Source organism: Aspergillus lentulus (assembly GCF_001445615.1).
Source record: "Aspergillus lentulus DNA, contig: Alt12, strain: IFM 54703, whole genome shotgun sequence".
NCBI lineage: Eukaryota > Fungi > Ascomycota > Eurotiomycetes > Eurotiales > Aspergillaceae > Aspergillus > Aspergillus lentulus.
The window spans coordinates 142852-169055 of NW_028322115.1; the positions used below are offsets into that span (position 1 = coordinate 142852).

General features: G+C 50.9%; 11 protein-coding genes across 11 annotated transcripts; 5 read left to right on the plus strand and 6 right to left on the minus strand.

Moving 5' to 3' along the window:
* Positions 1-1038: 1038 nt before the first annotated feature.
* ALT_5999 (uncharacterized protein) lies at positions 1039-1401 on the plus strand (the record flags this gene model as incomplete). The annotated part of the gene is made up of 1 exon (XM_033555757.2): positions 1039-1401. The coding sequence occupies one exon, from the start codon at positions 1039-1041 to the stop codon at positions 1399-1401; it is 363 nt and encodes a 120-aa protein (XP_033411648.1).
* Positions 1402-1518: 117 nt separating this feature from the next.
* On the minus strand, positions 1519-2867 carry ALT_6000 (uncharacterized protein; the record flags this gene model as incomplete). The annotated part of the gene is made up of 7 exons (XM_089600004.1): positions 1519-1696; positions 1760-1978; positions 2027-2397; positions 2444-2529; positions 2577-2613; positions 2662-2687; positions 2741-2867. 7 exons carry the CDS (start codon positions 2865-2867, stop codon positions 1519-1521), a joined length of 1044 nt encoding a protein of 347 aa, XP_089455466.1.
* A 1445-nt stretch (positions 2868-4312) lies between these two features.
* Positions 4313-6474, plus strand: ALT_6001 (FAD-binding oxidoreductase; the record flags this gene model as incomplete). The annotated part of the gene is made up of 5 exons (XM_033555755.2): positions 4313-4752; positions 4798-5297; positions 5350-5803; positions 5850-5934; positions 6043-6474. 5 exons carry the CDS (start codon positions 4313-4315, stop codon positions 6472-6474), a joined length of 1911 nt encoding a protein of 636 aa, XP_033411646.2.
* A 532-nt stretch (positions 6475-7006) lies between these two features.
* On the plus strand, positions 7007-8068 carry ALT_6002 (uncharacterized protein; the record flags this gene model as incomplete). The annotated part of the gene is made up of 1 exon (XM_033555754.2): positions 7007-8068. The coding sequence occupies one exon, from the start codon at positions 7007-7009 to the stop codon at positions 8066-8068; it is 1062 nt and encodes a 353-aa protein (XP_033411645.2).
* A 371-nt stretch (positions 8069-8439) lies between these two features.
* Positions 8440-8772, minus strand: ALT_6003 (carbohydrate-binding module family 14 protein; the record flags this gene model as incomplete). Its single annotated transcript, XM_033555753.2, has 1 exon — positions 8440-8772. The coding sequence occupies one exon, from the start codon at positions 8770-8772 to the stop codon at positions 8440-8442; it is 333 nt and encodes a 110-aa protein (XP_033411644.1).
* Positions 8773-11785: 3013 nt separating this feature from the next.
* On the plus strand, positions 11786-13586 carry ALT_6004 (uncharacterized protein; the record flags this gene model as incomplete). The annotated part of the gene is made up of 2 exons (XM_089600005.1): positions 11786-12571; positions 12663-13586. 2 exons carry the CDS (start codon positions 11786-11788, stop codon positions 13584-13586), a joined length of 1710 nt encoding a protein of 569 aa, XP_089455467.1.
* Positions 13587-13991: 405 nt separating this feature from the next.
* Positions 13992-14970, minus strand: ALT_6005 (RTA1 domain-containing protein; the record flags this gene model as incomplete). The annotated part of the gene is made up of 3 exons (XM_033555751.2): positions 13992-14425; positions 14477-14725; positions 14778-14970. 3 exons carry the CDS (start codon positions 14968-14970, stop codon positions 13992-13994), a joined length of 876 nt encoding a protein of 291 aa, XP_033411642.2.
* A 565-nt stretch (positions 14971-15535) lies between these two features.
* Positions 15536-17300, minus strand: ALT_6006 (DUF3176 domain-containing protein; the record flags this gene model as incomplete). Its single annotated transcript, XM_033555750.2, has 2 exons — positions 15536-16799; positions 16849-17300. The coding sequence occupies 2 exons, from the start codon at positions 17298-17300 to the stop codon at positions 15536-15538; spliced, it is 1716 nt and encodes a 571-aa protein (XP_033411641.2).
* Positions 17301-18984: 1684 nt separating this feature from the next.
* Positions 18985-20656, minus strand: ALT_6007 (CFEM domain-containing protein; the record flags this gene model as incomplete). Its single annotated transcript, XM_033555749.2, has 8 exons — positions 18985-19307; positions 19365-19432; positions 19481-19863; positions 19924-19994; positions 20044-20080; positions 20136-20320; positions 20368-20509; positions 20564-20656. The coding sequence occupies 8 exons, from the start codon at positions 20654-20656 to the stop codon at positions 18985-18987; spliced, it is 1302 nt and encodes a 433-aa protein (XP_033411640.2).
* Positions 20657-21888: 1232 nt separating this feature from the next.
* Positions 21889-24624, minus strand: ALT_6008 (Ankyrin repeat protein; the record flags this gene model as incomplete). The annotated part of the gene is made up of 1 exon (XM_033555748.2): positions 21889-24624. The coding sequence occupies one exon, from the start codon at positions 24622-24624 to the stop codon at positions 21889-21891; it is 2736 nt and encodes a 911-aa protein (XP_033411639.2).
* An 870-nt stretch (positions 24625-25494) lies between these two features.
* On the plus strand, positions 25495-26014 carry ALT_6009 (VOC family protein; the record flags this gene model as incomplete). Its single annotated transcript, XM_033555747.2, has 3 exons — positions 25495-25708; positions 25753-25895; positions 25958-26014. The coding sequence occupies 3 exons, from the start codon at positions 25495-25497 to the stop codon at positions 26012-26014; spliced, it is 414 nt and encodes a 137-aa protein (XP_033411638.2).
* Positions 26015-26204: the final 190 nt, after the last annotated feature.

Genomic DNA, 26204 nt, shown 5'->3' on the forward strand with positions numbered 1-26204 from the left:
CACCGTCTCGCGCCATCGGGGACCTGTGGTATGAATGCTGTCCAGGTATTAGTCAGATGCCGCAATTCTACAATCCGCAGTTGTCCCGCTTGCCGATGGAGTGAGCCCTCCTCGGACAGCGAGAAAGGGACCTCTCTGCCAGCCAGAGATCTTCCTTGAGCCCATTAGAAACGACCACAGCTGTGGTAGGGGATAGAGGCAGAGCTCAGTTGGCGCGCATGGCCCTCATGATGCTGCATTCTGGATGGAATCACTATCTAGAGCTACTCGACGGAGTAGGCTATCTCTTGTTCTAATTATGAGATGAGCGCAGAAAGATGCTTGTCTCTCAGGCATGAAAGAACGAGGAGTGCCAACCGGTCATGGTGACAAGTACAGGCTGGCATAGGATTCACTGCAGGGAGGTTGAGCATCCGAGAATCCTCGTTCTGCTTTCGTCTTTTGCCAGAAAGCAACAGATGACAAATGCATAAGTTGCTTCCGGCATTGCCGGCCATTGCAGCAAGAGATCCAGACTTGCAGGCCTGCATGAAGGCAGGATAAATACGAAAGAGGGGAGGTCAATATATATAGGCTTGGTCCATACAGTGGTGAAGATTATACTCGTGCGGAAAGCTCGAGAGAAGACTGGAGGAGATGCAGACAATATATCGTCCGAATACGAGCACCAAGCAGCTATGGTCCTTCTATCGCGGTACATGCACACCTGGGGAAGGGCGTCGCTGTGTATACGAGATCTTAATGTCTTGGCCAAACTAATTGACATCTGGAATCGGTCATCGACTACTTGGCATCACTTTTGATATGAACAGAGCATCGAAATGGTACTGGGAAGCAGTACCAGTTCGTGTTGAGCTTCAGCGCAAGTACCTCTGAGAAGAAATCTATATAAGGGCTCTCCTGTCCCGCTCAAAGTTGACATCCTCAAGCCAGCTCAACCGCATCAACGGTATTCTGACAGAAGCAAGCATATCACTTTCATAAGTATGCAACTCTCTCATTCTTCGTACGACCTGGACTGACAATTGCACAGGCACCATGAAGATCGCAGCTCTTGCCGCCACTTTCGCCCTGGCCCTCGTCCCCAGCGTGTCCGCCTGGCGCGTGTACTTTTACCAGCTGAAGGAGGAGGAGGGTCCATCTATCACCAATGCTGGACCTGGAAATCCCGGGTTCAAGTGCCATTCCAACGTCGACCCTCTCAACCAGAAGATTTCCTCGATGAGGTACTACTCGGACAATCCGGAGGGCACCACCCGCTGCTGTCTTAGGGTATACGACAGCCCCGGCTGCAAAGGCGACTTTGGCTATTCGTTCTGCCGCAACCAGTTCCTCAACTTCGACGACATTGGTCACGACAACGATGTGAGCTCCTACTCGACCGACTGCTTCAGAATTTGAGCTCCTGGTCCACTGCCAAGAGTAAATTGGGGACTATGACGAGAAGAGGATTATCGGGTTGCTATGTATACAGATTCGAGAGTACTTTAACGATACATTAGCAATACATGGCCCTTTTCATGATTTGCTCGGCTGCACTAGACTCTCCGTACTACTGCCCTGAGTTATCGGCCGTCCAGATCGTGACTCATGCCAGTGCACCTCCATCTCAGTGGTCAGCACAATCCCATTCTTAGACAGCCTGTGTCCCGTTTCATCGTCCCCTGCTTCAATCATCGTCTCTCCTTGTCCTCGCCTGGATGCCCGCGAAATGTGGTCGAGATCATACCCCATTGGCCCGCTGCAGCTGGCTCCGTACCTGTTATACTGTGGACCAGTCCGGCTCTTGCTGCTGCTGAAGACTTTGGGGATAATCATGACAAAGAGTGGTTTTAGAGCCGGCGCACATGCCGCAATAATGGAGAGTCCCACTTCGATGGTGGAAATACAGAAGAGGAGCGAGTAGGTGTAGTCCGCTGGGATGTTGCGGTCGTAGTCGTCGAGCAGGATGACCCGTACAATCCCAGAGATAACCGATCTTCCCACATCAGCCGTAAATCATTCTGAAGAGTAAATAAATACTCACATGCAACCCAAGGACAGAATCCCGATCAACATCAGCTTCTGACCCCGCGCGATTTTCAGGTTATACACAATCCAGGCTGGAAGGATCAGCACCAGGACGTCGGTGAAGATGGCGACACAGGCGGTTCCGGTGACAAAGTTGGCGAAATTGATACATTTTGCGTTTGGGTATGACACAGGGTCCCAGTTCGAGGCAATGGGAACACAATGCAACATTGTGATGAGGAAGGTGGCGACCATGGCGATCCCGTTGAGGATCAACAGGGCGTATATCGCTCTCCGTACGTTCACCTTCTGACCGGTCAAGCGTAATAGGAAGAGGAGGATGGAGGTTTTGATGAGGGCGAGAATTGGATTGTATAGAAGCAATGTCTGAAAGAAGTCAGTATGTAGTTGACAGGAATCGAGTCCATCATACAGCGTAGGAAAACTTTGCCCCCAGCGCGGCGGGAAAGTCCTTGGGAACGTCCCAGACATGATAGCCGATATACATGTACTTGATGACTGGAATATGTTAGCTACTGCAGGGAAAAGCTCGTGTATTGACATACCATAGTAGGAAGTAATCGTCTCAGCCCAATAGAGGACCTTAATTTAGGTCAGCGGGAGTACGTTTGACAAAAGCATGTCACTCACCTCTGCAAAACAAATTACCCAGTCATCTACGTCGTGATCAGCATGCCTTGACCCGATATAGTACGATCTGGGAACCTACCCGCTGCGAACGTCCGTGTCAATAATCGACTGTAGATGCGAAGGCCCACCACAATCGTTGCCGCCGCGGGAAATGCGAAGATCAGCGCAATCGCCTGGGGCTGCAGAGTATCGCTTGGTGCAGTCATCACGAAGTTTCGCAATCCATCGGACGTAATGACAAGAAGGAAAGAAAAAGAAATAGATTATTAGAAAGTGGCCGTCAGATCCTTATGAGAGGAGCGGAAATTGCCACAGATGAAAGGAGGAGAAGAGTTCTACGTTAGGGTTCCCGAGGCTCATGCTGACTTTCCTTGCAGATTTCATGCAACGCAACCTTCTGCCTTCTTTCGCATCTTCTGCTGAAGGCTACATGTGTTTGTCCCGCTAGTTTGCGAGGTGCTGACTCAATATCAATGTCTATTTCTCTATAGCCACGCTGTTCGCCAGCTAGAGAACTCGTGTAGCTGTGCCTCCTTCCATCATCGTATGAAGTTGGCAAGCATTCCGTCCACTCGGGATGCTTGGTCAAATAGTATATGCTGAAGGACCTGGAATGACTAAATCCAGACTGTCCTGGTGAGACGCCGACAAATTGCCGGACGACACTCCAAGACATTTCATCCACATGGGCTGGGCGCGCCCCCATCTTAGTCTCGGATGTTCTCCTCAAAAGAAGTCACTCATTGGCCACTTAGAACAAAGGCTCGACGGTAGCAAAGTCAAATAGATTGCCCCGCATGATAGTGTAGTGACAGTCCTTCGCCAACTGAGCCGAGAATCGTCTGCTTCGGTGTAAGCGAAGCCAAGTCGGCAACTCTCCTGGCACAATTCCACTATTCACGACATAGACTAGCCTAGACTAAGGGTTTCGGAAGACAACCCCCGTCCCAGCTTGTCTTGAGTCTCGATTTAGCTTTAGTTTTGGTCTCATTGCTATTGTTGGTAGTCTTTCTGGGTACATGTTCGACGGCCAACTGCTGGTACACAGTAACAGCAGGACACCTCAATCCACTGGACATTCCTCAGTCTCTGTTTAGCGTTGGGCTCTCTTTTCTCATTAATTTGTCTTTCCTTCTTCCTTATGTTCTTCGCTGCACATCAAATTACCGATATCAGCGCCTGCAGGCCGCAGGAGCTCTAGTCTTCTCTTGCAGCCACATCAATAGTCCTTGTTAGCCAGTGCCACAAAACGTGGCCTGACCGGGGTCACCATATCATAGAGTAATGGCAAATGTGCGTACGAGTAGAGAGGTACTCCCATCTTAATCTCAGCGAGTCAGTGCCTCGACTAGTACGTGGAGAACATATATTTTTCTGCAGTAGTCCATGCGCTAAAAGGCCATCGTCGTGCCGCTACTGACTTAGCTCTGCGTACCGGGTCAGAATCCATCGAATTCTCCGAGACCAGGATCCACTTGCTTTGCTCGAGTCGCAACAGTCGGCTCGGTTGGAGATACAAGATTCGACATGCATGATGCATTATTATCTCCTAATTTCCGTTCCCGGAGTGTTTAAATATCGCCACATAGCATGCACGGTGTTGACATGGACAGGCTACCTCCCTCGTTGACCCTTGTACCCGGACATAGAGATGATGAACAGAGTCCTGGCTATCTTGGCCGTGGCCTCTGCGGTCGCAGCGCAAGAGGCCAGTGTGTCGGCATCCCTGGCACCTGCTGCAACAACTGTCTCACCATCGGCAACTCTATTCCCATCCGAAACTGTCCAGTTGACTGATGCGGTTCTCGCCAATGTGGCTGACACCATTCGTAATGAGACTGTCTCCAGCATGTTCACCTTTGCCAGCACCAACTCCTCTTCCCTAGCGAAGAGAAGCTTGCACCGGTGCAAGGTTATGCCTGGTGATTGGGCCTGGCCGAACGATCTGATCTGGGACATCTTCGATCTTCTTCTTGGCAACCGTCTGGTAAAGACGACACCACTGGCAGCATACTGTTACCCTGAGTGGCCCGAGTATGATGCGGCAAAATGTTCCGCTATCACCTCAGGATGGATCACTTCTGATCTCCAGTAAGTGCTTCACATATTTCCTGGGCCGCAACTGACGTGGAACAGCATGGCCGATCCTGCTTCAATCATGCTGCCCCTGTACGAGGGCCGCACGTGCATGCCCCCTGGCTTCAACTACACTGACACCTGTGAGATTGGCGGGTATCCTGCCTACGTGGTTAATGTCACAAACGTAGCTCAGATCCAGCTGGCGGTCAACTTCGCCAGAAATCTGAACCTGCGCTTGGTTGTCAAGAACACCGGCCACGATTTCAACGGCAAGGCAGCCGGTAAGGGTGCTCTGTCGATCTGGACGCACTGGCTGAAGGACAAGGCCTTCTACCCCCAGTACAAGGCCGCCAATGGCTACGTCGGCCCGGCTATCAAGGTCGGCTCTGGTGTGCAGGTGTGGGAGGCGTATGAATACGCCAAGGCCAACGGCGTTACTGTCCTTGGTGGTGAAGCCATCACTGTTGGCATGGGAGGTGGTTATACCGCCGGTGGTGGTCATTCGCCCTTGAGCAGTCTTTACGGTATGGCCGCGGACCAGGTTCTTGCGATGGAGGGTAGGATTCGTCTCATTGTCAGCCCAGTCGCGTCGGCTAACTTGCTTCTTAGTGGTACTTGCCGATGGCCGTTTCATCACGGCCACATCCACGCAGAACTCGGATGTTTTCTGGATGCTCCGTGGTGGTGGCGGCAGCACCATCGGCGTCGTCACTTCGCTGACAGTCAAGGCATTGCCGAAGCTGCCGACAACAACGGTGACCTTTAACTTCACCATCAAAGACGCCCCTAGCGCCGACGCCTTTTGGAGGGGTGTCGAGTCGTACTTGGACAACTTTGAGCGCTTTGTCGATGCCGGTACCTACGGCTACTACTACGTCGGCGCATCTGCCTTTCAGCTCGGTACCGATTATGCCGGGTCGACCGATTACTATTTCCGCATGGAGTCGTTTGTTGCCCCCAACATGACGGTTGACGAGACAAAGGCTCTGCTCGCTCCGTGGTTCGATGTGCTGGACGCTCAGAACATCACCTACACTCCGTGGTACAACCACGCCGACAACTTGTGAGGTTTCCCTGCCCGTACGGGAATTATAGCTAACTGTATGCAGCCACGACGTGTGGACGGTTGCCTTCCCTCAGGAATATGTTGGAACTGCTCTGGTCAAGACGGCCTCCCGTCTCATGCCCCGAAGCGTCTTCCAGGACGACAGTCTGCGTAGCCGAACCTTCCTTGCCCACAAGGACGCCATCGAAAAGGCAAGCCTCCCGCCAGTTGACTTGACTTTCGCTAACAATGTTTAGGGCCTCTTTGTCGCTGGCTTCCACATCACCGGCACCGGCAAAGCCGTCACCCCTCCCACCGATACCTCCGTCCTCCCCGCGTGGCGTGACGCCCTCGCACACGTCATCGTCGGCACCCAGTGGACATCCGATGCCAGCTGGGAAACAGTGAAGGACAAGTCTCTGTTCGTGACGAGCTGGATGGACGTCCTGCGCGACATTGCCCCTGACTCGGGCTCCTACATGAGCGAGGGAGACCTGCTCGAGCCGAACCAGCAGGAGGCGTTCTACGGCGCCAACTATGACCGCCTGTACAGCCTCAAGCAGCGGTATGATCCGTGGGGATTGTTCTTTGCGCTGACTGCTGTCGGCGCCGAGGATTGGGAGGTCCAGGTTACGGATCCTGTGCCTTATTCGTGGAATAATAATGGGCGGTTGTGTCCTGTTTCTTAGGTTGCTTTTATTGGCGATAATTGTATATTAGTTATAGATTGAAGGGATACTAGACAGATATTGTCGCTATGTTCAACTAACATCTGTATAAGACCTAGTTCTTCGCGGGGATGCTGGAATGAATGCAACCCTCGGGTCGAAGATCCACCCTAAGTAAAAATAACAGAGGCAGGGTCGCATAGTTATTGTCATCCTACGACACTTTCATCTTGGACTCTGGGTGCTATCACATGATAGTATCCGGACGAGCCAAGCCTCCATATACGGTTGAGCTAGCAAGCATCACGGCTAAGCCACATCTATGCCACATCTATTAACCATAGCGAATACGGGACTTGCCCGATGAAGACTAGAATTGACCCTCATCTTTCCCGTTCTAGCAAGTCCCTCGTATTTGCTGGGCGCATGAAGCAAAAGGCGTTGCTTCGCCCTGTCGACAAGCAATAGTGTATATTCTCCTCAGAGTATAAGAACGGAGCAGACCTGGATGTTTGGACGAATCTCCAATCCATTAAGCCAAGTTCATTCCACAATGACCTTCCACAACGACGATCATCCCCTTCTACCGACCAACCCTTTACAACAAAGTACTTGCGACGACATGTCACCCGTCAAAGAGCAATCCTCAACTTACTATATCTACCGCGAGCGAAACGACCACATGCTCATCACCACCACCCAACAACCAAAGACACAAAAGGCGCGCCGAAAGAAGCAAAAAGAAGACCCGTCCAGCATCCACGACCCAAACGGATACTTCGTCCACAGACCATACCGCAGTTTCGCCCGCCCGCCCCGGACCCTCCGCTCCGGGGCCTCCAAGGACGGACGGACTATATGCCTCATCCACAGCTACGCTGGCTGGCGGCGGTGGCGATTGCAGTTTGGCAGGGATCTCGGGGACGCAATTGACCCCAGGGGAGTCGTGCAGTGGCAACGACGGACGAATGCCGATAACAGTGTCAAGGCGGATGGCGACCTAAAAGGGTATCGGGTGCGCAGTTGGCGATTATGGGGCGAGTCCCGGAAGGCGTACCATCGCGAGGTCAACAGGAAGCGGAAGCAGGGGCAGTGGACTGAAGATGATTCTACGGGTCATCGACCTGTAAGAGCTACGGAGGGGTGCCTGTTGACGTGGACTGCGCCGTTCTCGAAACGGACCAGAGAATATGCATTCAGCTATGAAGGGGTCGACTTTGTGTGGAAAGGTACCAAGGACTTGCCAGAGGATTGCAAATTAGCAAGGCGGTTGATGCCGGTGCATCACCTGAAATTGGTCGCAATGTTACCGGCCAAAGTGGCCGATGAGGAAGAGGAGCTGGTCGTTGGGTATTTTATTTGCAGTGCCGAGGAAGACGAGTACGGGACTCTAGTCATTGAAGACGCGAAAATCTGCGAGATCCTGGGGATCGACGAGATGCCAGAAGACATGGAACTGGCTCGCACCAAGGGAGCGACGCCGGCAAGGATGCATGATATGATTATGGCCACTGCTGTGTGCATGATTACAGGCGAGTGGCAGAAGCGCAAGACAGCAGTGAGCGTGCTGTTCGCGCTGATTTTTGCCGGGGCCATGAGTCCTGCCCATACATAGACATTGATGATTTGCTTCCTGTATATTAGATTGTTCTGCAATGCATACTTCTGGTGTCAACCCGAATTTCTCAAGCACACCTCAACAGTCATTCACAAAGAGGAATTTGATGATATGGGAGTAAATAATACCAGGATACTGTCCAGCGAATAAAATTTAGAATGATAAAAATGTTCAATTATACCGTGATCCGCCAGTCATGCTGGGCAGATCCTCCCTGGGTATCGACATAGACAACCATAATCCATGGCCAGACACCACACCATCCAAGCCGAATTAATTAAAGTTTTTAAGGACAACAAGTCAGAAAAGAAATACACATCCTCAACCCCTCAGAGCGGGGTCAAACTTCAATGACAGCTCCTCAACACCTAGTGGCCCTGGCCACCGGGGCGACCGTGGGCACCAGGGAAGCCCCAGCCCTGAGGGGTCTTGCCATGCTCAGGACCCTTGGGGATGGCGCCGTGGGGGTGGCAAGAGGGGATCTTGAATTCGTAGTCGCAGACACCGGTGACGGGGCAGTAAGCCGTGCCGGGACCGCAGGTCTTGAGGACTGGGATGCCGCCAGCGGCACATTCGAAGAAGTTGTGGCAGTCGTGAACATCAGGCCAGGCGTCTCCGGGCTGGCATTGAGGGGCAGCCGCGACAGCGGAGAAGAGGAGAGACGCCGCGAAGACGGACAGAGCCTTGAGGGTGAACTGCATCTTGATACTGGGTGGAGGTCAGTACGGAGTCATACCCCACTAATAGCGGCGACACGTACATTGATGTGTGGATTAGAATATAATCACAATAGTAGAAAAATATGGACACCTTAAAGACTGAAGGATATTCGACTGAATCGATGTCGGCTTGGAGTGGCGGTAGTTGGCAAGTTGTCGTCTGTCGAGTTGATGATTCCAGGATGAATTGGCAGACATTGAAGCTGACTTTATACCTTTTTCGAGCTCTAAACAGCTCTGGACGATCGACTGCATTTACATTCTTCGGATGGCATACAGCAGTCAACTTGTCGATCAAGGTAAACAAATAGCCGCTCTCAACCAATTCCAGGAGGATCAACACTCCCCGCAGGTTCCAGACGTCATGTAAACAACAGATTTGGCATTCCTGAGGCTCGCATATCGGGATAACCCATTTTTTGCCCCTGCGTTTGCGGAAACATTACCCTGGTTTGCTGCATTGATTGTTTATTTGTTGTTGTCCCACGTGGAGTTCCTGTTGTCAATTAGCCACTATTAGTTCAGCTGGAAATACCAATGTTAATGTCTTATTGTCGTATGTAGTGGCACTATGAGGCTTTGACAAATTGCTAGAATGATGGTTGCCATTCTACTTAGAGATACCTGCCAGGCCAGAGTCGTGGCGAGCATACAGTCCGGTCAATCGCCCTACTCATTGGTCATTCTAGAAGCATATAGATACAAATCAACATAGAACCAACCTTGTCCACTTTGAATACTCTCTACTTGCTCGATCGACTTCTTGGGGGGGCGCTCTGGTAGTTGGTGCTGTTTGCACTCACTGTCAAGGGATATTGCCAGGGGTTCGGTGGACGTCGCAAGGAATGCCTCGCGGCTCTGGACGCATTCAGACCTGCCAAGAAAACTGAGATACGTCAGTGATGCAATTCAACTATGCCTGGAGAATGACAACAATCCCATCAATTTGCCTCGTCGGAGGATGCATGAAGTGGCCTCTGTTTATGTCTGCGGAAGTGGTGATGCCAGGATTCTTGTTCTCCTACTGACTACGATTAATGAATGTTTTTTCTGCGCTTGCTCATTTCCATTTGATGCTTTCGCTTGATGTGACTACTTTGTTATATAGATTCAATCGAAGCGATAGAGGTGTTCCAGTCAATGGCGTTGACTATGAAACACTGGAACATCCGCAGCTGACAGACAGCCAGAAATTAGTAGCTGAAGACATTGTTTTAGAAAATGTTCAACTCTGCCACTATTCTACATGATTTCTAGAGCCATGGAGTATAATAGTTCAGGTTCGAGTTGTTCTTCCCGTCGGCCACTGTAGTTGATATGCAGTATAGGTCCTGATCTCTCAATCTTATGCTCACTGCAATCTTGATAGGTAACAACTGTACTGCATAGTTTTTTTAAGACCATGGATCTCACCTAGTAAGAATGACAATTGTTACGTAGAAACGAATATATTGTATGTTGTTGATGGATGTTGGAGTATGAGATGTGGGAAATATATATATTGACCACTCACCACTCCACCACCAACGCATGCGAATTTGTTGTTAACGTTGCTTAGCGTAACTGCCATAATACTTTACAATAGACGAAGATAGACGACCCAGGTTTTAATTTCTACTACATCATTTGCTGCTTTGAAGTGACAATAGCTTTGCCTATTGAGCCCATAGTACTACGCTCTTCTAATTACCAGCGGACAGACCGTCAGCCAGCCATAGCGGCGATTTCCTTTGAATTTCTACCTATTAGTTTTGCTGGCTTGGACTATGTGATAGTAGTCTACTAGTATATATTGTCTATGAGTTGTTCTTGAGAAAGTTTTCAAGCAGAATCAGTCTCAAATTCGACGCTTATGTGATTCTGCACCTATCTTGATGACCTCCCTTGATCGCGAAGCGTCCCTGAAGAGCTATCAGAACCAGTCAGCAATTCTATTCACTGACCCTTGTGCCTCCCATGTCTTGCAACCCATTTCGTGTTGTCGAACCGAGTCTTCATGTTTAGGAGCAGGATACTCCTTGATTTGAGCAACCGAGTGTGCCAAGAACGGGGATAGTTGATGGAAGTAACCTACGGCAAGGGGCAGCAGAGATACAACCCAAGGGTAATGGTCCTCTGATTCCGATTGGTCACGGTCAACTGAAAGGAATGACAAGGAAGCGAAGAATGAATCATTTGCTGCGAGATCATATTTTTATGTCATGACTAGGTAACCTGTGGGGAAGGAAAGTCCATTCCGACAGAGGACATCGACAAGACTGACGATCTGATAATGAATTCTTGAAAGTCCATTTCCTCAAGGCTCTTGTTTGTGTGTTATCTTTTCACAAATGTGCCCTCTAGAAGAGGCATACCCAGCAGCAGGATGGCACCGTTGAATCCAGCCAGATCAAACAGGACTGCGCGAAAAAGACCTCTGAAAACCAATCAACACATTTTTTTTAATTCATAATGGCACAATTTCCCACCATTTGGCAAATGCTCGATGATCGCGCAGATGAAGGTGCATATCTCCGAGCGGAGCAATTTAATAATGACCGAGCAATAGATTCTAGGTACGGCTGCTTTCAATCTTCGAAGATCATGGACAAAATGCACGGTTTTATCAAACTTCAACCAAGAAGAAATTGCTGACGTCTGATCAAATGGCAGCGTCAAGAAGCCCTATAGACCATTGGATGGAAATCGCGACGTATCTAAACGCGTATCTCGACCCCGAGACAATCAGAGATGCCCGCATATCGTACTCGTGTCTCTTCCTCAAACCGGTAAATTATACGATTACGAGGACGATCACCCATAGATGATCCCATTTCCTGCAGCGACAACAAAAATTGTCGTCATGCAATTATGACGCTTGATGAGGTTCAGATTGTATCTGGCTGCCTGGAGATGATCAGCAGAACTACAAAAGGGCGATTTCCGCGCCCGTCATGATGATTCCAGCGCAAGCAGCTCTGACTGTACCAACACCCCGAACCAGAAACGGCGAAATATGAATTGGATTGCATTTGTGTTGGTAGTTTCCATACCTGTCATTCAAGCACAGGCACCTCCAGCCCCTCGGCCAGAACCGATTGAAGTGACTGAGTTGCCTTTACCTCCCGTGGCCCCCAGCAACAGCACAGGCGCCTGTACAAAGAGCATTAACCCACATGGGACTGGTTGCATAGGAATTACTTCGGACAGCTTTCAAGCTGGCGATTTTACACCCGATGGGAATCACGTTCTTGTGAATGTCGAATTCATCGGTGCGCCAACGGCCCCGGACCCCGCCAGTATCTACACTGGCCAGCAATTGATTGCTGTCAAGACTGACGGGTCACTCTTCCCTAACGGGGATCCATGGAAGTGTCTCAGCTGTGGCGTCCCTCCCGAGCAAGCACAGAGTCTTGACCCCGCAAGGGATTACCCTCACGCTGCTCGAAATGGCCGTCAGGCTTTATGGGGCCGCAACATACTCGACTGTGGTGATGCTCCCCTTGTGAGCGACGAATGTACCCCGAACACAACGTATATCTATCCCATCCACTGGCCCAGTGGTAGTATGCGAGAATTGCGCATGCATCCAGATGATGTCCACATAGGTTGGAGCTCTTTCACCAGGGGAGGCCAGAACACCTTCTTCGGGCGTTTGCAGTTCAACCCGAACCCGACGACTGGAAGTCCTGTCGTTCCTCGGTACGACTTGGTGAATGTGAACATTCTGGTCGATCCAAAAGGCCGCTCCTCCATCATGGCGGAGGGACAGGAGGCCAAATTGCATGACGAGGCAATTGTTGTTGGCGAGCTGCGCGGCTTTAGTGGTGCTGGGGATGAGATTCTATACATTGGTCCGACAAGAGAGGCGAACAATATTGACCTATTCGCAGTACATGTCACATCCGGTGCTGTCCGCCGTTTCTCATGACAATCAATGGTTCGTGGTCATGGATACGCGGGGATCCAACCGCCAGATGTGGATGTCAGGCATGCGATATATCCCGCCGCTGATCGACCTGGTCACCGTGACTGCAGCCTCATCCACCCGTAACAACGGTGCTCGCCGCTTCTTCCAGCCTATTTTGGTTGATAGATATGGAGACCGAGGATCGTACTTTGGCCAACGGGTCAACGCTGCTGGTAACGGCACAAGTGGCAGCGTCAACGATCCCAACTGGAACGGGCGCGCAGACCCTGCCTTCTCCCCGGACGGTACGAAAATCGTCTTCTGGCAGGCTTTGGTCATTCCCCCCGCATGCGGTGGTCAGAATCCTCTTCCTTGTCCTGTCTCCACCGCCCCAGGTGGTCGTACATACCGAGTGATGCTGGCCCGTCTCACCAGTCGACAACCGGCTGCTCCTGCGCCGGTCTATAAAGTACCAGATATGATCCCCTGGGCGACGGCTTTTCCTCCCGGCGCTACGACCCCTTCACCATATCAATTACCACCTGGAAATTATACTCTTCGCGGAAAAGCACATGGCACGGCTCAAGTTCATCTCACCGCGTACCCAGAGTTCGAAGGCTTCAAGAGTGTAGCTGTGAACTACATTAACTACAGCGACGACGGCCGGCATTTTATCCATGGCCGGGAAACGGTGGCTTTGACATTGTCCGCGTCGAATCCGTGGTGGAATCATGTGGATTGGTACTCGGATTTAACCCAAACAGGGGCTGTGCAGGCTACCAAGCGTACAGGCCCCGGCGGATTCCACATGTCTATCGATGCTATGAAGAATATTTTCGAGGCAAATGGCACGTTGACAACTACAGTGAATGGATTTGTCTATTCACAGCCGGCAAATGCAACGTGAGGGATATTAAGAATTATATGGAAGAAAATGATAATTGTTCTACAGCCCGAGATCCCTGGACGCATTATGATTTCTAAATCATCAAAAGGTTAAATTGTGCAAGTATTCATGAATGATTGGCATCTTCTCGATCGGCTCGTATTTCACAGTCATTCTGATAGTTATTCCTATGCTACTAGCTTTCGCCTGGGACACGCCAATATAATACCCAAACCTCTCGGCAACCTCGTAAACATGAGCGACTTGTATTAAGCAGTCTATTAAACAGCCTATTAAACACACCATGCACAAGAATGATAACAGAAGTCATAGGTACAACACATTATGACTTTTTAACTGCTGCGACGGCTTCTGAATGGCATCGCACCGCTGTTCAGATCGGAAGATAAGCTGGCGTCTCAAATATTACCTGGCAAAACTGCTATAATCCTCTGATAGTTCGACGTCCTCCTTCGAATCCATATACTTGGCAATTTCACTGGGGTGACAGATATTGAAGACGACCATGGCGATGAAGATCAACACCGCATCGAAGATGTATAGAAAGATCTCATGGTGCAACAAGAACCCATCATTACCCTGAAGATACTCTACCAGTCGGAACACGGACCGGATGAGAATCAAAACACTCGTCGCATACAGTATATTGAGATGTTTCCTCCATGGTATGTGACCCTCGAAGCATCGCGGGATCGGATATTTTCTGAGCTTCATGTCGAAGCTGCCAGCGGTTATGATGAAGAATCCGAAGAAGAGTATCTGAACGATAAGACCGGCCACGATAATGTGCTCGCCGAACTTCATGCTGTCGAGACCGCCGCTGCTCTGAATGCCACCACCTAGCAGTTTGGTCAGACTGAACCTTATGACTAGGTTAAGAAGGCTGTTACCTGTGCCTTGCAGCAAGAACGAGAGGACATCACCAGTCACGAAGACCTTCGTCAGCCACTTCTTCTTCAGCATCGCATGCGATTCCGCACGCAGAACCAGAATTATCCGTCCGAGCAACATATAGACCGACGCCGCCAGAAGGGCTGGAGCGAGGAGTAGAAGCATCGTCTGGAGGAGGTAGGGACCCAGAGTCCAATTGGGCGACTCGCTGCTTGACATGGCTCGTCCGACATACCCGATTGTTTCGACTGTATCATCAGTTTTGAATATTGTTTGAGGACTCTTCCAGGGGACACTAACAGATCCCTCCTATGAGAAAAGGAATGAAAAACCAGGTTCTTGTGCGAATAAGTTGAAAGGCATGCCATAGTGTGGTTATCGAGAATAGGATGACGAAGATCACGGCTCCGGCCATGCTAGGATCATATCGATAAAAAGCGAAATCGATCCTGGCATCAGATGCCGCATCTGTGGTTCCATTGCGCGCCTCCATTTTGAGATTCGACTATGAGAAACAGTTGTTGCGGTTGACTTCGACATTCAGACGTCGATCTCTATGAATATATGACTAGACCATCGATTCAGGCACCACCAATTCATAAATCAATCCACTACAATCTGGTGGCTATTATTATCGCATCAGCAGTTTCACCTTTGCGCCATTATGATCACTTTATGCCCTATCGTAGCAATCAAGCCAGGAAACGAATGTACGAGATGGACCTAGTTTTTCTGGAATGAGGACCACGATTCATCCATACATAGCAACCAATAACGAGTGCAGTTGGGCACTCTAATGTCGATAGCGCTTGTTAGCGCAGAAACTAGACAGCGGACTATCCTGGCAGACTCGCATCGGCTATACGCGTATTCGTGTGTTCGTTTAGAATACAAGTCCGCGATTGGTTGAAGTTGCCTGTTGTCCAGGGGTACCATTGATCACGTATTCCGGTTTATTAGTGCATCCCTTTGTACCAGACTTTAAATATTATTATGGGGTATTTGGAAAAGAGCGTGCTCTTGCCCGTTGGAGAGTATTATGCCAGAAACCTGTTGATTCAGGACCGATGAACTACATGGCCATGCACCAGTGACCCCCAAGACCCAGCCTCCAGTCGAACCTTTGCCGATTTCGCCATCTCATCCAATCTCTTCTGGTCTGGATCTATTTTGCCCGACTTCAATGGCTGTACTGAGCCATCAATCTGCAGGTCCGCACACAGCAGCGCCAGCGGAGAGGACTTCCAAATGTACTGATTCCGAGTATGAATGACGGTGACGACGAAGAACAATATGCTCATGACGACCAATACAATAGGGAGCAACATCCACAGCCAACGGATGCGGATGTATGATACATTCGTCCACGCGTCGCCGGACACCGTTCCCTGGCAGACCCGATTCCTGGCATTTGCGGTGAGAGCCGCGGCGATGGAGGCCAATGTCCCGTTGATCTGGGTCAGATTGCCGGACCCGCCGTACAAGGCGCGCAGGGTATCAGAGGTGAAGTATGGCCTATTCACTACGGGCAACGTTCCGAACCCAGAAATCAGGGGACTGAGGGTATTGCTCATTGCAAGGATGCTCAGCCAATTGATGGCGTAGTTGCACTGGTCGTCGTTCAAACAAGGCTGTGGCGATGCTACGGTATTCAGAGTCACGTTCGTGGTGGAATGGTTGGACATGGTTGTTGTGGGAAAGCTTTCCTCGGTCAGATCGCCTCGCCTGACAATTGCCTGGTGAGTCGAGACGCAGAAGTAGAATGCACATTCCATGGCCGTCACCTGAGGTGGCATGGTCTTTCCCGGAGTAGTGATAGCCGAGAAATTGAGAATGAGCGGCAAACCTGTTGTGTCCAGACGGACGAGGTCGACATTCGTGGTTGCCTTGATGGTATACGGCGACGCCGCGGTGGTGTTGAAGAAAAGGCCGTTCGGAAGCGTGTAGTTGTACGAGTATGTGCTGTCGTCTGAACTAGTCAGTGTGAGTGCACTGGTCAAATCGCCGCATTTACTGCAGAAGCCGAGCGATTGATAGGGTGCAAATGTGCAATTGCCTGTTGGACAAGTCACTGAGGATTGATCATGGAGCGACGTCTGCATGATGCCATTGTATATCGCCCCTGTTGTCTCCAACGGCACCAGGTTCATCCCCGGGGCTTGACCCGCCCCCCAGTCTTCATAGATGCTTGTGTTGCATACCCGGATGACGGCGCCTCCTTCGCGCGCAATGGAGCGGGATCGGACATCGATGACCTGCTGGGTGAAGGGACCAATTGCCACAGCGAAGACTAGAACAAAGGCCCCGAGAGAAACGAGGTGACTGTCAGCTCATTAGCCTGGTGACAATTAACAGCGAGGGATTTGCGCACCGAGGCACGTATTGAACAAGGAGCTGTGCTGAACCCCAAGCACCCCGACTGGCTGAATCGAGCGCAGAAAGATCACTCAATTTGCGCGTTTCTTTGAACCAAGTCCATTTGAGTTGCGACAGAGCTTCTGCGATATACGTGGCCATGGCAGCTTTCATGAGAGTCGTCAGCAGGGCGATGATGGCGTTGAGGTTGATCCCTGCTGGCCAGTTTGGCTGCGTCTTTCCGTCGTAGATGCGCAGGACCGCGATAATGCTGACCAACGTGAGGATCGCAACGACGCATGCTGCAAGTTCCCACGACCAGTCCCAAAGCGACCATCTTATCTTCTCTTGGTCATTCGGTGGTCGGTAGTGGTGCATGGTGGTTGGCTGGTATGAACCTTCATGCACTGCTTCGTAATTGTGAATATGGACTGGAACATAGTCTGATGGACCCTTTGCCACTGCCATTTCTGAGATATAATGGTCATATAAAGGGTTTAGATCAAATATTGGCCTCCAGCCAACAAGGGTGTGACCAGAACCCAGGGGAGCTGTTTCCAGGCAGCTCGAACACAGAGAAAGGAGCAAGATTTAACTCTTGCTCAGGCTCTCAGCTGCTATCGACTGTCAAATAGTCTCCTGCATATACGAGAAACAACATGTTGTGGCTGAACGTGGCAAATGAGCGGACGCTGAGAGCTGCATGGCGCCCCTGGTGGTCGTTACCCGGCAATCAGGGTCTTGAATATCAGCCTCCACATCCCAGAGGCTGACAGGTCAAGGGAAAGGAGCGCGCCATTTGTATCTTGTGATGAGGAGTAAAACCATGATAGAGCTAGTAGTGTCCAATAGGTGCATGCATTGCTCGGTTGTGATCGCCCAGTTTGCGCTGGCAAGGCTGAAGGAATGGAGCTGAAGATGTCTCCTCATCCAGCCGACAGTGGTTCGTCGTAGGAGTGGGCCAGTCCAAGCTTTCAGTTAGGACTGTTTGATTGCTTTATCAAGGCAATCTGCCGCAATATGCGTTCTTCTAATCGGTAGATGAATAACGAGGATTATGTAGCAGAATAGAACGCCGAAGCTGCGAAAGACACTTAAGAACCTAGTAGCCTTCACTATGGATCAAGACTCCCCTTCAAAATGCATTCTCTTCGCTTACACTAATTATTTGGTAACCTCTCTTTAACACCTTCTCCACCTCTGTTTGATTATTTGCCATGGCATATGACAGCATTGTCCTCCCATCAAGAGAAACTTCTGATGGATCACAACCCGCCGCGAGGAGTAGCTTGACAACTCCCACATGTGCACTTGCTGCAGCATAGGAGAGAGGCGTGCGACCGTAGCAATTCCGGCTATTGACATCAATGTCCCTGGAGTGGAGGAGCGATCGCGCTATCCCTTCGTACCCATGGTGCGCTGCATAGACTAACGGCATGCATCCCGTCGCGTCTCGAGGGTTCACATTGATCTTTTGCTCTGAGAGGAGCACTTGCTGCTAAGCTACTTGAGAAGATAAATTGTAAACTCCACCGCGTAATGGCTCACGTATACCTCCAATCATTCTCACAACAGTCCTCAATATATATATATGTTCTCTGAGCCATGGCTTCATTCTCACCAGAGGCTGTTTTAAATCTGATCATCGGGATACCGTCCTTGCTCGTCGCGCTTCTGACGCTGTTGGTTACGTATCGCATGTGGAAGTATCCATTCTCTCGAGGTCTGAGACTGTTTTCTACATTTTAATTCCGTGTTCCGGGCACTGATTGCCTATATTGTTCAGCAGGTCGGGCTGGGAGACATAATCGTCCCGAAGTCCACCTTTGCCATGCCAATTCATTTCCCATAGTCTATTTCCGACCGACGACAGCACGAATTGCGGTCGTTCAGCCTTTCTATACTGGACAAATGACTCGATCCAAGACCCTGGAGGACGATGATGCAGAGGGCAAGAGCTTGCTTTCAAAACCGGGAGAGCCTTATAGTTCTGTTTACGTGCTAGAGGCACTTCATGACGTATAAGCCCTACTCTTGGATGATGAGGTATCTTGTTCGTATGTATTAACAGAGAGCCTTGTGTTACATAAATTTTGTTAATCAAAACCGCAAAACAAATCCAGGAACTCTATGAATTAATCCTGATATGCTCTTACGAGCTAGTGTGCAGCCCCTCCTTCAGAGGGTCCAACTCCACCAGCCGCACAAAGCTGTTCGAGTCCCTCTTCTGAGGCTTGGTCTGATAGTCGACCGAGTACGACATGGTCTTGGCAATCTGACTCCTCTGTCCTTGGCGACTGGGACCCAGAGCCCTTGCAGAGGGATTGGTGGGCTGCGGGTACGATTTATCGGAGGAACCACCCAGCAGACCGGGGAAAAAGTGGGCGAGCATGGCGCGGCCGGTTGGCAGACAGGCGCAGAGCACGGCGATGCTGACTTCGATGACGGACCAGTGGACGATTGGTTGCAGTTCCACTGTAGTATGTGGGTTAATATTATTGGGAGAGAATGGTAGGGGCCCAGGGCACTAACCGGTAGGATTCTTCCCCCAGCGATTGAGATAGAAGACGACGACACGGAGAATGGCGACGACCGTCAAGCTGCATGTCGATTAGTCGATATCCACAATCATGTCAAGGAACACCTACACTAGACCCATGGCGAACATGACACCCACACCGAGCTTCTTTCTTCCCGAGAGGTTCAGCTTCGTAATTTCATAAACAGGCATCAGGACCATGACAGTGTCGACGGCGATGTTGACAAAAGCATTGGCGAACGTCGCGCTGGTGAAGTCGATGCATGTTCCCGGCGTCTCGCCTGTCCAACCGTCCCATGCTAGATGGACTGGGTTGCATCGCAGCGAGTCTACAAGCACCCATGTAACTCCAATGGCAGCATTGAGTCCGATGATCGTGTACGTCGTGTATCGGAACGTGGGGGTCTGGAAGATGCGGAGGAGGAAGAGGCAGACGGATATCTTGGCCATGGAGATTTGCGTCTTGTATAAGACGACGAAGCCGAAGAAGCGCTGAGATGACATGTAAGTTATGCTGGCAGTTGGACTAAGGGACAAACGGCAGAGATTTACCTTGTTCACATCTGTAATGTTGTCCATGGGGATAACATCCCACATGTTCTTGCCAAAGCCGACTTGAATCACTGAAGCTAGATTAGCACACGAGGTCGCTCAATACTTGGTATAGCTTACTGGTGATGTTGACGGCAAAGATGGCTACCGCTAGCACCTGCAGATGGTCAGTCAGTCTGGTTTTGCCAGCTTATTCAAAGAGGATGCCGTACATAAGCGCCGATGATGGTGTAGTCGTCGGCCCCCCAACCACCTGCCAGGCCCATGGATTTGGCGGCCATTCGGTTAAAGAAGAAGATTGAAGCAAGGATCAAAGGGACGAGCGTGGCAGCTTCCACCTCGGGCCGGCCCTGGTGGACAGGGACATTGCATTTTCGGTCGCTCAAGCGTTTTGCAACTTATGAAGTCAGCCTGGACCCTAGATCATGGGCGGTTAAGACGTACGTAATGATTCTCTGACGGTGCATTTCGCGGAGGCGCAAGTGCTGAGCGCATTCTGGTAAGCTGTGTCACCGCAAAGACACAGCCCATCCGAAGAGCTGCATGCTGTCACATTGGATGCAAGGACCTGCTCCTGGCACAAGACCTACTCCTCTTAGTCCTCCACTCTCAAATAACCCAGCCATTTGCGGGGACATACCGCACATTGAGGCAGGCTAGATTGCGCAGCCGAAGCCACAGCAGTAAACCCTGCGCCGACAACCGCCGCAATCAATATCCGTCGAACAAGCATATTAGCTGTGGGTAGATGAGAGAAAAAAATCATACGATTCTTCTGAAGTTATGACAGAAGCTTTCAGGGCCTGAGACAGCCGTCAAATATGGAGCACGAGGGCAGCACGTCAGCTAGAAAAATTCCTATCGACCGGTCCAGCGTGCCCATGGAATCATGCTGGGCGAATTAGCGATCTGCAGAGTCCTGACAGAAATGTCGATCGAAAAGGAGGGATCTCCATGTCTGACGGTCGACGATCCTCTTCATTGGCTATGTTTAGCAGTCGAGGCACAACCGTATTCTTCTCTGGGAATCTTGTCGCTGCGCTAACGCGGATGGTTGGACTAGGGGTCAGGGGGCTTTTTCAAACAAGCAGGGACAAATCATCGTGAGCGCTACGTAACTATTGCCTCGTATCCATCAATGGGATCAACAAGATTCTCTTGGTGTCGGAGACTAAGTGGGGATAATATCCCTTTCTCGTCCGGTCCCCACTGCTCAAATAGCCTTGATCTCCTCGGGAAATTCTTCAAACTCTGCTTATTTCACATGCTGTGACGGATGAGGATACAGAGGGATACAGAATCTGGCGAATTATGCAAACCATGGCACAGATCCATGGGCTTACTGAAACAAGCAGTTCGCAGGGTTTGGTTTCACGTCGACCTGCCCTAACTAGCAATTCTTCAGACTTGTTGCCCCTCGGCTATAACAGCCTGGCAGACGACGCTACACTGGCTGGTGGTTTCTTGGCCGTTGAGAAGGTCCACAATAATCCACTTCCAACGGCATGAAAGAACAAGACAGGAAAAAGATCTCCACTGGTGCCATGATTTGTCACGGTCTGGATTCTCTTTCTGTCCATCATGTCGGCTGAATGGAGCAACTCTTCCCAGACTTACACGTCCGCCAAGATGCACAAAAAGGAGTTATATAGCGTAGCTTCTTGGTATTACTGACTCATCCTATCAAGGATAACTAGTACCTGCATTAAGAATGGCCCTAGGATGAAATGGCTTGTGCTCGATGCGCTAGTTTCACTTGGAAACCCACTGATTTTTGAGGCATCAACAATCCTATTAACATAATCGGCATATAGTCCCTGACTACATGCCGGTATACTTTGTGCTTTCTGAATGGACAACTTTTGATACTTGTTCATGCCGAGTCCTACACAAAGAGGGGAAGTCTAGAAGGAGGCATGCATTGAGATAGTCGACGAGCTGTGTACTTCCCAGCTCTTTTCTATGTCATCCGGCGACCGCAGGATAATCCGGCATACAACCTGTGACATGCCCCAGCTCCTGGCTGGAGACGACGTCGCAGCCTGGTCTATATACTGGAAAAGAGCAGTAGAGCTTTGCTATGCATCGGTCACTGGAAGCCCATTGCAATGGCGTTCGTCCATAATGGTCCGGTTTGAGCACATCGCAACGAGCCAACACCAGTGCTTCAACCGCCTCGCTTGAGTCCATTTGCATTGCCCATGACAACGGCGTTCGACCGATCCGATCGCATTCATTTATATCTGCCCCTTGCTCTATGAGCCATTCCACCATCTCAGTGTGTCCTTGATCCGCAGCGAGTGACAGCGCCGAGCGACCAAAGTAATCCTTCTGATGCATGTCCGCTCCCTTTTCTAAGAGCAGTCGAGCAATCTCACAGTGTCCTCGACAGGCTGCCATGAGGAATGGGGTGCGTCCATGGCGATCAGGCAAATTGACCCTGACCCCTTCGTCCAGGAGCATTCTGACGATGGCCGTCCTTCCTCGACTGGTGGCCTGTGAAAGAAGGGTACGGCCATAGCGATCGTTCTCGTCAATCGGAGCTCCGGCGTCTACCAGGAACGCAGCGATACGTTCACGTCCGTCATGCATAGCCCAGTATAAAGCGTCCTTGCCACTCCGCTCCAGCTGTTCCTTGGCACCATGGGCTAGAAGCAGACGTACCGCCTCAAGCTTCCCCCCTAGAACAGCCCAGGTTAACGCCGTATAGCTGTTGTCTCCACCGCAGGTATTGACATCCACGTTGGCAGTAAGCAGCGAGCGAACGATGTCCATGTATCCATGGAACACGGCGTGTTGGAGAACCGACCTGCCGGCCGGGTCACCTGCAGGTACATCCATGTTTGCCCCAGCTGCCAGCAAAAACTGGACCACTTCACTGTGGTTGTTGACAACGGCTAGAGATAGTGCTGTCCCCGCGTCCTTGGCTGATCGAACCTCCAAATCGACCCCCGCGTTAACAAGCGCTTGGACGACGGCCAGCTCACCTTTTGAAGCGGCCATCCTTAACGGTGTCCAGTCCTCGGCACGACCCTCCAGCCCGATCCCTTGCTGGATGATTTCCAGCGCAATGTCAATGCACCCCTTGTGAATGAAGAATATGAGCGGCACAATGTGTGCTGAGGGTTGTAAATCAGCCGGCTCCATATATTCGAACATAATGCGAGCCTTGTCCACGATATTTGCATCGTGACGGAGGTAACTGAGCACTTGTTTCCAATCGATCTCATGTTGGGGATGCCGATGCCGCCTCCATTCGAGCAGGCTGCGAAGGACTTCGGGCGATTGCTGGTACACTATTGCGCAGGTGATGAGCATTGCACGAGACCTGCAAGAAGCCCACGCCGTCGACGACCGTGGGAGAAGAAGTTGAATAGTGGTCTCGGTCCCGGAGCATACGGCGTATTGTAAAGCCGTGCAATCCAGTTCGTCGACCGCATCTACGTTTGCTCCAAGTGGGAGGAGAAGCTCAATAACCTTATCTTGGCCGGCGCCCGCAGCAGCCATCAGAGCCGTTGTTACCCCGTCCGCTCCCTCGATGTTTACCGTCTTGGATTCTATCAGCTTCTGCAAAATGGCCACCTCTCCCAGTGCCGCCGCGGCGACAAAGACAACATCTGTGGACGGCAACGCCGGAGACATGGCCATCCAGGCGTCAAACAGGTACCGTACGCGGATGCCGCGGCGGATTGGATCGCGCTTCGCTAAGGCTAGGTGCATAGGCGTCCGCTTCTCTCCCCGGCGTGCTGTTACATGAGCAGCCGGAGATGCCCCAGCGTCCAGCAGTGCTTTGATGACCTTCTCACATTGCGAGTTGACGCTACAGGCCATATAAAGTGGTGTCTCGCCGTAAAAAGTCCGAGCCTCAAGATCGGCTCCATATTGCACCAACAGTCGTACAGCCCAGGTTTTCTCGTCGACAACCGCTTGATGCAGAGGATACCAGGACCGGTTGTCTGGAAGGTCGGTCTTTGCTCCTCGCTGTAGCAGCAACTCCAGTATATCCGGCTTCTCAATCAGAGCGCTGTCATCGATCGCGATCGCGGCGGCAAGCGGAGTACGGCCTTGGACATTGCGGTGGTTGATGTCCAGTCCCTCGTCCAGGAGGAAAGAAATGTCCGCGATCGGTAGGTTTTTCTTGACGGCCCGATGCAGTAGGTTATCACCGTCGGCGTCAACCAGATGGATATCGAGGCCATATCTGATGAGAGCTCGAGGGGCCTCCAGGTCCTCCGAGGCCCAGCCACCGAGGAGCTTGCCCACCTGGTCAAAGTCGTACCTAGCCAAGTCCGTGCCGGCAGACAGAAGCATCATAATGATCTGCTTCCGATTGACTCCCGCGACGCGGGGGAGGATTGGGCCACAATCGCATGGCGAATCTGGAGCACTGTCCAGAAGCCGTGTGACGATCTCAATGGAGCCAGCTGAGCAAGCGTACCGAAGGGCGAGATGTTTAACCTCCAAGACCCTGATCAGGTTGTGGTCTAGAAGACGGTGCATGGTCCCTTGCTTCTCCACGCGATTCGCCCATGCAAGGACGCCGTAGAGCCGTTTGACAGGCACGGAATAGAGGACTGGGTTGAGGAGGTCGTATGCACTGTGACATGTGCGAACCAAAGCCGACAGGCTCGGCGATGAGAGATATTGAGCTATCTCGATGATGAGCTCCGCCGGCAGCGCGAACAGGTGTCGTGGTGTCATGGTTTCATACTCCAGTATATCCGATAACTTGTAGATGGCTCTCGGAGTCAGCACATTCTGAGAGTGGACTTGTTAGCCTTGACTAGTGGCATGCACCAAGTCATCCGTCTTCAGCTTATTGGCTCAAGTCTCTTGCCCCGCGCATGAGGCTGGGCGCAAGGCTACCACAACGGTTGTCCGCACCACGTCTATAGGTATTGCCTTTTAACGACTTTTCTTAATATCAGATTGGGCCTAAAGTCGCGAATAATAGACATTGTCTGTACTCGGGGTCGTCGAGAGAGAGGATCAACATCCCCATATGACTATTTCTTTTTCGGATTCTTGATCCCGGCAATAGTTGCAGGGCGCGACAATTATTTATAGTGCTGGTAGGTGTCGAGACACGACAGTTTCCGGATTGCATACCAGGTCACGGTCTCTTAACCTTTCGCTTCCTGATGGAAACCCTCCCTACGACTCGTCAACTCATCGTATGTTCGCTTTCGGACTGAAACCTACCCTGCTGTACGCCATTCTGTTAAAAGTCACGACAACGCTGTCCTTCCCCAGGCTTTCTCAACTCCAGTGACAGTCTGCCAACATGGAAACTATGACCGTTGCTCCGTCTCTGGGGTTTGACATGCGCCACTCATGTTCGTATACAAGAGCCGTGAAGTCTGGATTCTCTACGAAGTATATTGAGTGATATGACGCTGCTGCCTAACCTAGACCTCGTATAGCCATCTGTGGCGGTCTGGTGCTTCTTGGCCGTCGACGCCTATATGGAATTCAACGGTCATATAAACCCCGTAGTCTGGTCCTGCGATTCTCTATCCAGCACTCAGACACAGCTCAGAAATACAACTGCCATCGGCATTAACTCTCATCATGCCTAGCACAATCGACCATGTGGGCATCCGCGCCCCAAAAGATCAATTTGAGAGCATTATCGACTGGTACAAGAAGGCTCTGGCCCCGCTGAACTACAGGGAAATGATGCGCTTCCCAGGAGCTGTCGGACTCGGCTCTGAACATCCAGACTTCTGGATCTCAGAGACTGACGAGCAGTGCGGTGGCTCCCACTTTGCTTTTATCGCGCGTGGTATGTTTTCTCTCGTCCCTGGAGGGCGACTGACTGATGATCAGACCATGCTACGGTTGACGCTTTTCACCAGGCTGCAGTAGCAGCTGGGGGAAAGTGCAATGGCGCTCCAGGAATTCGGGCAGAGTATCATCCAGAGTACTATGGGGCTTTTGTGTTGGATCCGCTGGGCAACAATGTGGAAGTGGTAGGTCGAACATTAATCGCTGGTGGATATATTTGTAACAGTGCGGCTACTAATCTTGACAGGTGGATCACCCCTTAACTGGATGGGACGATATCTTCCAGAAAAATGATGCTGAATAAGTATTTCACGTCTGGCTCGGTCGGTTTCTTGGTCATTTCTCCATTGTCAGGGAGTGCGGGGAGGGAAGCAAATTGATATACAGGCTGTTCACCCGAACCATAGTTTACTTGAGCTACAAATGGGAAACACTGACTTGTCTTTACATACATAATCAGATCTACCTAGTCTAATTGTATATGTATCTATGTC